At 36.5% G+C, this 13,174-nt stretch overlaps 1 protein-coding gene across 1 annotated transcript in view; it reads left to right on the top strand.

Annotated features, from left to right (window-relative positions):
- Positions 1–397: 397 nt before the first annotated feature.
- LOC132727524 (sodium- and chloride-dependent taurine transporter-like) overlaps positions 398–13,174 on the top strand; it is a 31,389-nt gene continuing 18,612 nt past the window's right edge. Inside the window, exons 1-5 of the mRNA XM_060713062.1 lie at positions 398–564; positions 1,885–2,029; positions 9,130–9,228; positions 9,890–10,022; positions 12,936–13,070. Coding sequence (XP_060569045.1) covers positions 450–564; positions 1,885–2,029; positions 9,130–9,228; positions 9,890–10,022; positions 12,936–13,070 — 627 coding nt within the window. The 5' untranslated portion in view covers positions 398–449. The remainder of the gene's footprint in view (positions 565–1,884; positions 2,030–9,129; positions 9,229–9,889; positions 10,023–12,935; positions 13,071–13,174) is intronic.

Here is a 13,174-nt window from a genome sequence, read left to right as displayed (position 1 = left end):
AATGAGTTGTTTACTTAGGATGACGTCATTACGCTGCTTACGGATTTGCGCCGTTTTGTCAAAATATTTATTAACTGATATGGATCTTATATGCGGCGTTAGTGTATGTGAGATATTATTTCGGTAAGAAAACATTAAACGAACTGAAATTATAAATAAAAATGTTTTTTATTGTTTCTTTAAAATGCTGTGTAAACTATACAATCGAGGGTGAAAACATAACAGCGCATATACAAGTAGTCCCTAACCGGTGTTTATTGGCAGTTTAACACCAGTTTTTCTCCTTCTTTGTCTATAGTGACAAAATCACGTGAGTGTTAGAATTTTTTTTTAATTTCCAGTGGACAAGTGCTTTTAAGTCTGGTAACACAATCACTGGAAAAGGTACTAAACAAACTATCATGTTTAAAATTTAATTTGACCTTTCAGGAGCGTTTCTTATACCATATATGATTTGTCTGGTCACGTGTGGAGTTCCTCTGTTTATGTTAGAGCTAGCTCTTGGACAATACATGAACATAGGCAGTGTTGAATCTTGGTCCAGACTTGTCCCAGCATTCAAAGGTGAACTTTTATTTTTTCTAATTTAAACTCAATTTAATATAAATTTGTAATTTGATATATTATTATCAAATTTGGAGTCTCATTCACGGACAGGTGACATGTTTATAAATATGCAAAGACTTGATTCCAGAAAGGCCCACACGAAACCTATTTTGAGACGCAGGCGTCATCATGAGAAAGGTAAATTAGACGGTTGCCACTAAATATTTAAACTGTAATTTGGGCTAGAGGAGGTCACGCAAAGTACTGAAGTAGATTCTTCTTAGCATATAATGTTGATGTTCACTGTTTTCAAAGTTTCTTGTTGTTTGTGTGTTATACTGAATTGTTCGACGTTACTTCTTTATTTATACAAAAACTAAACAAATACTTTTATGCAATCAATAATCATTTTACAATCGATTTATATTGTGCATTATATTTTGTACAAACAACACCAAAAATAGTTTGTCCAGGGTCTTCTCCTCTAGTCTTTGGCAAAACTATTTTTGGTATTATTTGTATCTTGCTCTTTATATATACATGTACGTACCAATAACATCAAATAGTAATACACAAGTAGCTACAGGATAACATTTTAAAACTTTTATTAAGAAAAAAAACTAGTATTTATTTTAATTATTGTATAGAGTTCAAAGTGAATTCTTTTTGTGTGAAATCAATATTTCATCACAATCCTAGTTAAATATGCAGAAAATAATTAAAAGGTAAATAATTCTTAAGATCGAGATTTCAAAACTCATTGTTAACATTAACATTTTTAATGAAGTGTGCGTTATCAGTCAGAAATGTTTGTTTCGTACAGTAATCAGCAAGACTTTCGCTCTGTAATAGGCATCAAACTGATTATTCTTTACCTGGTACAACAAGAAAATTATGTTAATCTCATGACACTGAGACATTCAGCTTTAAACTTAACCTGCTGAATGTTTTCAAATGGTTTGTCCGGCTTCCATTTTTGGAGCAATTCATGATCATGTTTTAGGATATCGAGGAAAGTGAGCCATTGGCATAGAGCCTTGTTCAACTACACGTCAAGAATAATCACTTTTGGACCTAGAAAGGTAAAGTTTAATGTCGAGCTTTAATATATTGGCGGAATGACATTCAACACACTGTTCATATTACAATGAATGTCGAATTTAACACAGTGTTTGTGTAATATTGAATGTCGACCAAGAATACCCTCAAGGAACGACATTCAACACAATGTTTATATTATATTGAATGCTGAACTAGAAAAACCTACAAGGAACGACATTTTATTCACTGAAGAGAGAACTTTAACCAAACGTTAATTATGAAGTATTATTATTCCAGGAATAGGCGTGGCTTCGTTTACTGTTACTTTCCAGATGAATATTTATTACATCATTATACTGGCTTGGGCCGCCTACTACCTTGTGATGTCCTTTACTTCCACCTTACCATGGTCACACTGCAACAATGAGTGGAACACAGAGAGGTATGTTTGTAAATACATGTACTCAAAATTAACCCTTTCCATGCATTTTGCATTTCTTTAATGGTACAGTCAAGCTTACATTTTTTTCAAACTGTTGGTTATCAATCTAGGTGATAAAATGATAAAAATGAAGCTTGATATGGCAGCTTGGTGGAGTAATTAATGCGGTCTGGCCTTGCTCGTAACTGGCAAAGCAGGTTTGGGGTCCAGAACATGAAGAATAAAAACACCATTGTGTGACTTAATGGAAAAAAACAACAACAAAACACACACAGCAATAAAACAACAATATCAACTACTGTTTGAGCAATTATTGCTACTTGCACGATACAAAAATCTAAAATAAGGTTAAGACAAAACAGTTATTTGTTCATTTTGAAACAGCTTTTCATGGAATGGCACGTCGCTTTTCATGGAATGGCACGGAAGTGTCACATTGAAGGTTCCATGATAACCGCCGTATGAACAAATCTGCGGATGTTTCTAAATTCAAAATTTAACTATTTCACGTTTAAATGTTGAATTCTGCTTAAGCCGGTGCTAGGGGGCCTGGACGGTAACTTGCACTTTCCAGTACCGTCCATGAACAGGCTCAATCAAACCGAGCCTGCAACATTTTCAATTTTGCCGTGTTGGGCTTTCTTTAGGGATTCTGTATTTATCTATTTTACGATCACATCCGTGTTATTTGTGCCGTGTGGCGGCTGTAAAAAGTCTCCCCGTACATTTAATTAATGATGTTATATTTTCGATCCTTGAAGATCGTTCAGCACGACATTATTGTTGTGCTTGTGGTATTTTTAGTTACAACTTTTTGGCATTTTCTAGTTGGGTGGTTCCAATATTCCTACTTGAATAATGTTGAATCACCCTTAGGATATGTTGCCTGCTTTTTAAATTTGTCTTTTGACGTCTTATCTGTGATACGCAGACTTTCATAACCTCTGATCCCCTTTCAAAATTCCATTTTATTTAGTTCCGTCCATTGTTTTTCTCGTTTAGGGCACACGCTTTTTATTACTTGGGGACCATACGCCGCTTTTCATGGAATGGCACGGAAGTGTCACATTGAAGGTTCCATGATAACCGCCGTATGAACACATCTGCGGATGTTTCTAAATTCAAAATTTAACTATTTCACGTTTAAATGTTGAATTCTGCTTAAGCCGGTGCTAGGGGGCGTGGACGGTAACTTGCACTTTCCAGTACCGTCCATGAACAGGCTCAATCAAACCGAGCCTGCAACATTTTCAATTTTGCCGTGTTGGGCTTTCTTTAGGGATTCTGTATTTATCTATTTTACGATCACATCCGTGTTATTTGTGCCGTGTGGCGGCTGTAAAAAGTCTCCCCGTACATTTAATCAATGATGTTATATTTTCGATCCTTGAAGATCGTTCAGCACGACATTATTGTTGTGCTTGTGGTATTTTTTAGTTACAACTTTTTGGCATTTTCTAGTTGGGTGGTTCCAATATTCCTACTTGAATAATGTTGAATCACCCTTAGGATATGTTGCCTGCTTTTTTAAATTTGTCTTTTGACGTCTTATCTGTGATACGCAGACTTCATAACCTCTGATCCCCTTTCAAAATTCCATTTTATTTAGTTCCGTCCATTGTTTTTCTCGTTTAGGGCACACGCTTTTTATTACTTGGGGACCATACGCCGCTTTTCATGGAATGGCACGGAAGAGTCACATTGAAGGTTCCATGATAACCGCCGTATGAACACATCTGCGGATGTTTCTAAATTCAAAATTTAACTACTTCACGTTTAAATGTTGAATTCTGCTTAAGCCGGTGCTAGGGGCGTGGACGGTAACTTGCACTTTCCAGTACCGTCCATGAACAGGCTCAATCAAACCGAGCCTGCAACATTTTCAATTTTGCCGTGTTGGGCTTTCTTTAGGGATTCTGTATTTATCTATTTTACGATCACATCCGTGTTATTTGTGCCGTGTGGCGGCTGTAAAAAGTCTCCCCGTACATTTAATCAATGATGTTATATTTTCGATCCTTGAAGATCGTTCAGCACGACATTATTGTTGTGCTTGTGGTATTTTTAGTTACAACTTTTTGGCATTTTCTAGTTGGGTGGTTCCAATATTCCTACTTGAATAATGTTGAATCACCCTTAGGATATGTTGCCTGCTTTTTAAATTTGTCTTTTGACGTCTTATCTGTGATACGCAGGCTTCATAACCTCTGATCCCCTTTTCAAAATTCCATTTTATTTAGTTCCGCCCATTGTTTTCTCGTTTAGGGCACACGCTTTTTATTACTTGGGACCATACGCCGCTTTTCATGGAATGGCACGGAAGTGTCACATTGAAGGTTCCATGATAACCGCCGTATGAACACATCTGCGGATGTTTCTAAATTCAAAATTTTACTATTTCACGTTTAAATGTTGAATTCTGCTTAAGCCGGTGCTAGGGGCGGTGGACGGTAACTTGCACTTTCCAGTACCGTCCATGAATAGGCTCAATCAAACCGAGCCTGCAACATTTTCAATTTTGCCGTGTTGGGCTTTCTTTAGGGATTCTGTATTTATCTATTTTCATCAACCTCTGTGCCGTGTGGCGGCTGTAAATCCCCTTTTAAAATTATATTTTCGATTTAGTTCCGTTCAGCACGACATTATTGTTTTCTTGTTTATTTTTAGGCACACGCTTTTTTTTCTTGGGTGGTTCCATACGCCTACTTTTCATGGAATGGCACAGGAATGTTGCCTCTTTTTAAATTTGTCTTTTGACGTCTTATCTGTGGTTCTTCATAACCTCTGATCCCCTTTCAAAATCCATTTTATTTAGTTCCGTCCATTGTTTTCTCGTTTAGGGCACACGCTTTTATTACTTGGGGACCATACGCCGCTTTTCATGGAATGGCACGGAAAAGTTTGAAGGTTCCATGATAACCGCCGTATGAACACATCTGCGGATGTTCTAAATTCAAAAATTTAACTACTTCACGTTTAAATGTTGAATTCTGCTTAAGCCGGTGCTAGGGGGCGTGGACGGTAACTTGCACTTTCCAGTACCGTCCATGAACAGGCTCAATCAAACCGAGCCTGCAACATTTTCAATTTTGCCGTGTTGGGCTTTTCTTTAGGGATTCTGTATTTATCTATTTTACGATCACATCCGTGTTATTTGTGCCGTGTGGCGGCTGTAAAAAGTCTCCCCGTACATTTAATCAATGATGTTATATTTTCGATCCTTGAGATCGTTCAGCACGACATTATTGTTGTGCTTGTGGTATTTTTAGTTCAACTTTTTGGCATTTTTCTAGTTGGGTGGTTCCAATATTCCTACTTGAATAATGTTGAATCACCCTTAGGATATGTTGCCTGCTTTTTAAATTTGTCTTTTGACGTCTTATCTGTGATACGCAGGCTTCATAACCTCTGATCCCCTTTTCAAAATTCCATTTTATTTAGTTCCGCCCATTGTTTTCTCGTTTAGGGCACACGCTTTTTATTACTTGGGGACCATACGCCGCTTTTCATGGAATGGCACGGAAGTGTCACATTGAAGGTTCCATGATAACCGCCGTATGAACACATCTGCGGATGTTTCTAAATTCAAAATTTAACTATTTCACGTTTAAATGTTGAATTCTGCTTAAGCCGGTGCTAGGGGGCGTGGACGGTAACTTGCACTTTCCAGTACCGTCCATGAACAGGCTCAATCAAACCGAGCCTGCAACATTTTCAATTTTGCCGTGTTGGGCTTTCTTTAGGGATTCTGTATTTATCTATTTGTATGATCACATCCGTGTTATTTGTGCCGTGTGGCGGCTGTAAAAAGTCTCCCCGTACATTTAATCAATGATGTTATATTTTCGATCCTTGAAGATCGTTCAGCACGACATAATTGTTGTGCTTGTGGTATTTTTAGTTTCAACTTTTTGGCATTTTCTAGTTGGGTGGTTCCAATATTCCTACTTGAATAATGTTGAATCACCCTTAGGATATGTTGCCTGCTTTTTAAATTTGTCTTTTGACGTCTTATCTGTGATACGCAGACTTCATAACCTCTGATCCCCTTTCAAAATTCCATTTTATTTAGTTCCGTCCATTGTTTTCTCGTTTAGGGCACACGCTTTTTATTACTTGGGGACCATACGCCGCTTTTCATGGAATGGCACGGAAGTGTCACATTGAAGGGTTCCATGATAACCGCCGTATGAACACATCTGCGGATGTTTCTAAATTCAAAATTTAACTATTTCACGTTTAAATGTTGAATTCTGCTTAAGCCGGTGCTAGGGGCGTGGACGGTAACTTGCACTTTCCAGTACCGTCCATGAACAGGCTCAATCAAACCGAGCCTGCAACATTTTCAATTTTGCCGTGTTGGGCTTTCTTTAGGGATTCTGTATTTATCTATTTTACGATCACATCCGTGTTATTTGTGCCGTGTGGCGGCTGTAAAAAGTCTCCCCGTACATTTAATCAATGATGTTATATTTTCGATCCTTGAAGATCGTTCAGCACGACATTATTGTTGTGCTTGTGGTATTTTTAGTTCCAACTTTTTTGCATTTTCTAGTTGGGTGGTTCCAATATTTCTACTTGAATAATGTTGAATCACCCTTAGGATATGTTGCCTGCTTTTTAAATTTGTCTTTTGACGTCTTATCTGTGATACGCAGACTTCATAACCTCTGATCCCCTTTCAAAATTCCATTTTATTTAGTTCCGTCCATTGTTTTCTCGTTTAGGGCACACGCTTTTTATTACTTGGGGACCATACGCCGCTTTTCATGGAATGGCACGGAAGTGTCACATTGAAGGTTCCATGATAACCGCCGTATGAACACATCTGCGGATGTTTCTAAATTCAAAATTTAACTATTTCACGTTTAAATGTTGAATTCTGCTTAAGCCGGTGCTAGGGGGCCTGGACGGTAACTTGCACTTTCCAGTACCGTCCATGAACAGGCTCAATCAAACCGAGCCTGCAACATTTTCAATTTTGCCGTGTTGGGCTTTCTTTAGGGATTCTGTATTTATCAATTTTACGATCACATCCGTGTTATTTGTGCCGTGTGGCGGCTGTAAAAAGTCTCCCCGTACATTTAATCAATGATGTTATATTTTCGATCCTTGAAGATCGTTCAGCACGACATTATTGTTGTGCTTGTGGTATTTTTAGTTACAACTTTTTGGCATTTTCTAGTTGGGTGGTTCCAATATTCCTACTTGAATAATGTTGAATCACCCTTAGGATATGTTGCCTGCTTTTTAAATTTGTCTTTTGACGTCTTATCTGTGATACGCAGACTTCATAACCTCTGATCCCCTTTCAAAATTCCATTTTATTTAGTTCCGTCCATTGTTTTCTCGTTTAGGGCACACGCTTTTTATTACTTGGGGACCATACGCCGCTTTTCATGGAATGGCACGGAAGTGTCACATTGAAGGTTCCATGATAACCGCCGTATGAACACATCTGCGGATGTTTCTAAATTCAAAATTTAACTATTTCACGTTTAAATGTTGAATTCTGCTTAAGCCGGTGCTAGGGGGCGTGGACGGTAACTTGCACTTTCCAGTACCGTCAATGAACAGGCTCAATCAAACCGAGCCTGCAACATTTTCAATTTTGCCGTGTTGGGCTTTCTTTAGGGATTCTGTATTTATCTATTTTACGATCACATCCGTGTTATTTGTGCCGTGTGGCGGCTGTAAAAAGTCTCCCCGTACATTTAATCAATGATGTTATATTTTCGATCCTTGAAGATCGTTCAGCACGACATTATTGTTGTGCTTGTGGTATTTTTAGTTACAACTTTTTGGCATTTTCTAGTTGGGTGGTTCCAATATTCCTACTTGAATAATGTTGAATCACCCTTAGGATATGTTGCCTGCTTTTTAAATTTGTCTTTTGACGTCTTATCTGTGATACGCAGACTTCATAACCTCTGATCCCCTTTCAAAATTCCATTTTATTTAGTTCCGTCCATTGTTTTCTCGTTTAGGGCACACGCTTTTTATTACTTGGGGACCATACGCCGCTTTTCATGGAATGGCACGGAAGTGTCACATTGAAGGTTCCATGATAACCGCCGTATGAACACATCTGCGGATGTTTCTAAATTCAAAATTTAACTATTTCACGTTTAAATGTTGAATTCTGCTTAAGCCGGTGCTAGGGGGCGTGGACGGTAACTTGCACTTTCCAGTACCGTCCATGAACAGGCTCAATCAAACCGAGCCTGCAACATTTTCAATTTTGCCGTGTTGGGCTTTCTTTAGGGATTCTGTATTTATCTATTTTACGATCACATCCGTGTTATTTGTGCCGTGTGGCGGCTGTAAAAAGTCTCCCCGTACATTTAATCAATGATGTTATATTTTCGATCCTTGAAGATCGTTCAGCACGACATTATTGTTGTGCTTGTGGTATTTTTAGTTACAACTTTTTGGCATTTTCTAGTTGGGTGGTTCCAATATTCCTACTTGAATAATGTTGAATCACCCTTAGGATATGTTGCCTGCTTTTTAAATTTGTCTTTTGACGTCTTATCTGTGATACGCAGACTTCATAACCTCTGATCCCCTTTCAAAATTCCATTTTATTTAGTTCCGTCCATTGTTTTCTCGTTTAGGGCACACGCTTTTTATTACTTGGGGACCATACGCCGCTTTTCATGGAATGGCACGGAAGTGTCACATTGAAGGTTCCATGATAACCGCCGTATGAACACATCTGCGGATGTTTCTAAATTCAAAATTTAACTATTTCACGTTTAAATGTTGAATTCTGCTTAAGCCGGTGCTAGGGGGCGTGGACGGTAACTTGCACTTTCCAGTACCGTCCATGAACAGGCTCAATCAAACCGAGCCTGCAACATTTTCAATTTTGCCGTGTTGGGCTTTCTTTAGGGATTCTGTATTTATCTATTTTTAGCTAAGTCTAGTCTGATTTGTCAATTGTTTACACGAAAAGGTCGTGTTCATTTCCAGATTATTACGTCATATGATGAATATATAAAATATGTATATACTCTGCCAAACTATCGTAACTTTCCACAGAAAATATAAATAGTTTTAATTGATGCTATAGATTGTATTTTCTTCTCTTATTTCAGATGTATTTCAAGATTGAATGTTACTCTGAACGATTCTATAGTTACTGCTAACATATCAAAGGTGCACCGAGTCGTGGACGCTGTCGAAGAATTCTGGGAGTATGAACTGAGCTTTTAACACCGTTATATTTAGTAATGCAGATAAAATGAGACTCGGGTACTTTTATAGGGTAACGCGACATAAGTCATTCAAGCAAATGGTTTAGGAAAATCCAAAATTCAAAACATTGAAATATGCGTTATTGCACAAATAATAATTATTGAAACAAAAATAAGGTCGTACGTAATCAATATGGTAGTCATGTTATCTTTCTCACCAATGATCTTTCAAAAACAAAGACCTTTCTTGGGATAAAGTATAATCTCTTAGAAGCGAAAATTTATTAACTTCATTTTAATTAACAATAACATACATTCGTTCGTTTACTTACAGGTTTGTACTTTTTTGAGTAGCCCCTGTCAAGGTATATTTGGGGGTCAATATTTCAATAATTTAATAAACGTATAATGAAAAATAATCAATATAAATACTAGTAGCTGATTTAATAAGATGTCAAATGCTATTATACATATAAAGGAAACTTTTATTATTATAGCACCAATATGTAAACGATTGTGGTCACTTTTCATGAAGATGATAGACTTAGAAGAGGTTTTGTCTTATAATATTTTTAGAATGACCCTCAAAATGGAGTTCAGGTGAGGTAATAAGGTAATAATTACTGTTTGAAAGTCATCTAAATATAGTTTAATGATCCAGGAAGAAGATTTTACATATCTCTGGCGGTGTTGACGAACCAGGAAAGTTGGTTTGGGAGCTAGCTGTATGCCTTCTTGTCGTATGGATTCTCGTGTATTGCTGTGTATGCAGGGGAATAAGAGTTAGTGGAAAGGTAAAACAACTTATAGTTGCCTTGTGTTACAGGACATTTTATGTGTGTGTGTGTGTGTGTGTGTGTGTGTGTGTGTGTGTGTGTGTGTGTGTGTGTGTGCGCGCGCGCGTGCGTGCGTGTGTGTGCATGCGTGTGTGTGCGTGCGTGTCTGAGTGTGGGGGTTGTGCGTTCAAAAAAACAACAACAAAAAAACGCTTCTCTGTTGATTTTTGCTCTCGCATATAAACAGCCATTTTAAGCTAAACCTTATACAGCTGTAGCACATGTTGTATGTGATAATTATATTATAGCGACGAGGCTGAATTTTGGACCATGATATTCCCACAGAACAGCCGAATTCAATATACCAGAACAAAAATGTATGACGAGCTAGTAGTAAGCTAACCATCGTTTGAATTACATCGCAAAGATTTTGAAATTCATTTTAATGAAAACGATTGCTAGTATTTTCTCAGGGACTTGAATTGATAAATGTTACGAGAATTGCCAGCCAGGAAAAAGCTTATACAGGCTGTACCTCATAGCACAGAATACGTTTAGGAAAAAAAGATTAGAACGTACGTCCATTCTCCGTGTGTGTAAACTTAAGGCCATATTTCCATTACCCCATTACCTATCCCTATTTACTTGTGATTTAATAAAAATAAATTCTAGAAAAATGAAATAAAAAAAACAACGGAAAAAAGGTTAAAACAAAATTTAAACAAACGAAATATCTTTTCTTTCTTACTATTTTTTTTGGTGAAAATTAACCTTAAATCTATATATTTAATTTCTGTCGTATGCTTACAATTCATACACTGCAAAAAGAATTGAATTTTTAAGATCCTTCGGTACTGTACTGAACCACGATTGGACATATGTAACACAGCAGAGCTCTACGATTTTTATTCTTTGGGTAATAAGGGCAAACATCTCTTATCTCATAAAATACTCGAACGAAAGTCATTATACAATTTGTAACGAATAAATCTTCACGCATTGTATTAGTAAATCTTTACCCTATTCTATTCGCTCATCCTTACAGAAGGAGGTTGTGCTTTGAGCACAGATCATTTGAAGTTGTCCTTGCAATTATAAGCTTTCAATCAAAATGAATTTTTTGTTGGTTTATCACAAATATCTAACTGGTATTAAAGTTCACATACGTATCTGATTGAATGGCCTGTTAGAAACCTTTTGATCTTGTAATTACGTGTAATTTGTTTGACGTTTTCCCATGATATATATCTTTTCAATATGATTTAAGTTATACAATAAAAATATTGAATGAAAAATGATAATTTTCTTTCTGATAAATGATTTTTAATGAAACTATGGTAGAAAATAAGGAAATTATTTCTTGTAAAAATCTAAGTAAGACATCTTTTAATTTTTGTATTTTCTGATCGTAAGATCAGTAAATACATAGCTAACATCCACGGTCTTACACAAAATTTCCTCACAGACCTAACAACGCAAAGTAGTTCTCACTCAAAACTGCTTAAAAACCAGCAATTTAAAAGAAAGAATAATTTTTAATGTAGACATTTAACGAATTACAGTGCATTTAAAGTTTAAATTAGTCAATAGAAATATGAGGTTACAATCACAAATTTCGCGGATGAAAATCTTTTTTACCCAATGAATAATGTTCGACTATTTCCGTAAAGCTTAATCAATGAAAATGCTATTTTTAGCTATGTCTATTACCGAATACCCCAGAGCGTAGTACACAAATAAATGTGGAATATAAACATGTCGGACTGTTTTGGCGAGAAGATTTTCGCTAAATTATTTTCATCAGTGTTTAACAACAGGTTTATCGTGAAAAAATACCTCGAAATTTATAAAGATTACAAACACGAAATGGAAATTCTCAATTTTAGAATTACAATGTCTTTGTTTTTATTCAAGCTACATACGTATTACTTCACCGTAGTGCAGAGGTAGCGCGCTCGTTTAGGGTGTGAGAGGCCTAAGGTTCAAATCCTAGTCGAGGCAACATTTTTTAAGTGTCTTTTTAAGGAAGTAGCCACGATATGCAACGATAAAGTGATGCTGTCATAAAAAAATGAAAAATGATTTTTTGATGCAACTCTAGGCATGCAAAATTCCATATGTATCAATCTCAAACTGTAATAGAAAAAAATCTAAACGCAGTCGCTGCGTAAGATGAATTATAGTTTATAAAAATAAACATATACAGGAAAGATCAGAAAATACCACAGAGCATGCAGCCCTTTGATTTAATAAAGGTTATTTTACTATCTTCATTACCTCACTTACTTCTATGTATGCTGTTTGCATGCGAACCCTAATTGTTTTATTACACACATTATCAGTTACATACTTGTCAAAGTGGGGGCTCTTTACAATAAGATTTACAAAATAGAGCTTGTCCTATCCTGTAAATCTTTGATTAGTTTTATAAATTTGTTAACAATGTGGCCTTCATACATAAAGTTTTGTTTACAACTGCATCTTTTGAATTGGTGTCGCACTTCTAATCCCTATCATCTGTCGAGGTCTTTAGAAATATCTTTCAATGTATTCTTTCAGTTATCTACATCTATTACATCAAGACCACGTGAAATGTCAATGCCATCTGTTACATATTCATATCTGATTATCTTCTTTTAAATATTCAAGTTTCTGCGCATGCCTTATAATTAAGCTGCGTCACGACAAAACCAACAAAGTGAGTTTGCGACCAGCATTGATCAAAACCAGCCTGCGCATCCGCGCAGTCTGATCAGGATCCATGCTGTTCGCTTACTAACTCTATTACAAGTAGAGAAACTGATAGCGAACAGCATGAATCCTGATCAGACTGCGCGGATTCGCAGGCTGGTCTGGATCCATACTGGTCGCAAACGCACTATGTTGGTTTTGTCGTGACGCGGCTGATATATTCTTTGTTTTGTCATACAGATTGTGTATTTCACTGCTTTATTTCCCTATGTGATTATTACAATTCTACTTATCCGAGGTATTACATTAGACGGAGCAAGTGATGGTATTTATTTCTACCTAAAGCCAGATTTTTCAAGACTGACAGACCCACAGGTAAAACCTCTATTTATCTATTTTATATAATATCTTATATAACTCACGAACATGTGCTTTACTTCAGTCAATTTTGATTAATTTAAAACTTAACTTAATTTAAA

Source organism: Ruditapes philippinarum, unplaced genomic scaffold (genome assembly GCF_026571515.1).
Source record: "Ruditapes philippinarum isolate M1 unplaced genomic scaffold, ASM2657151v2 ctg362_1_1_1_1, whole genome shotgun sequence".
Lineage (NCBI taxonomy): Eukaryota > Metazoa > Mollusca > Bivalvia > Venerida > Veneridae > Ruditapes > Ruditapes philippinarum.
This window is presented reverse-complemented; position numbering and strand designations above follow the sequence as displayed.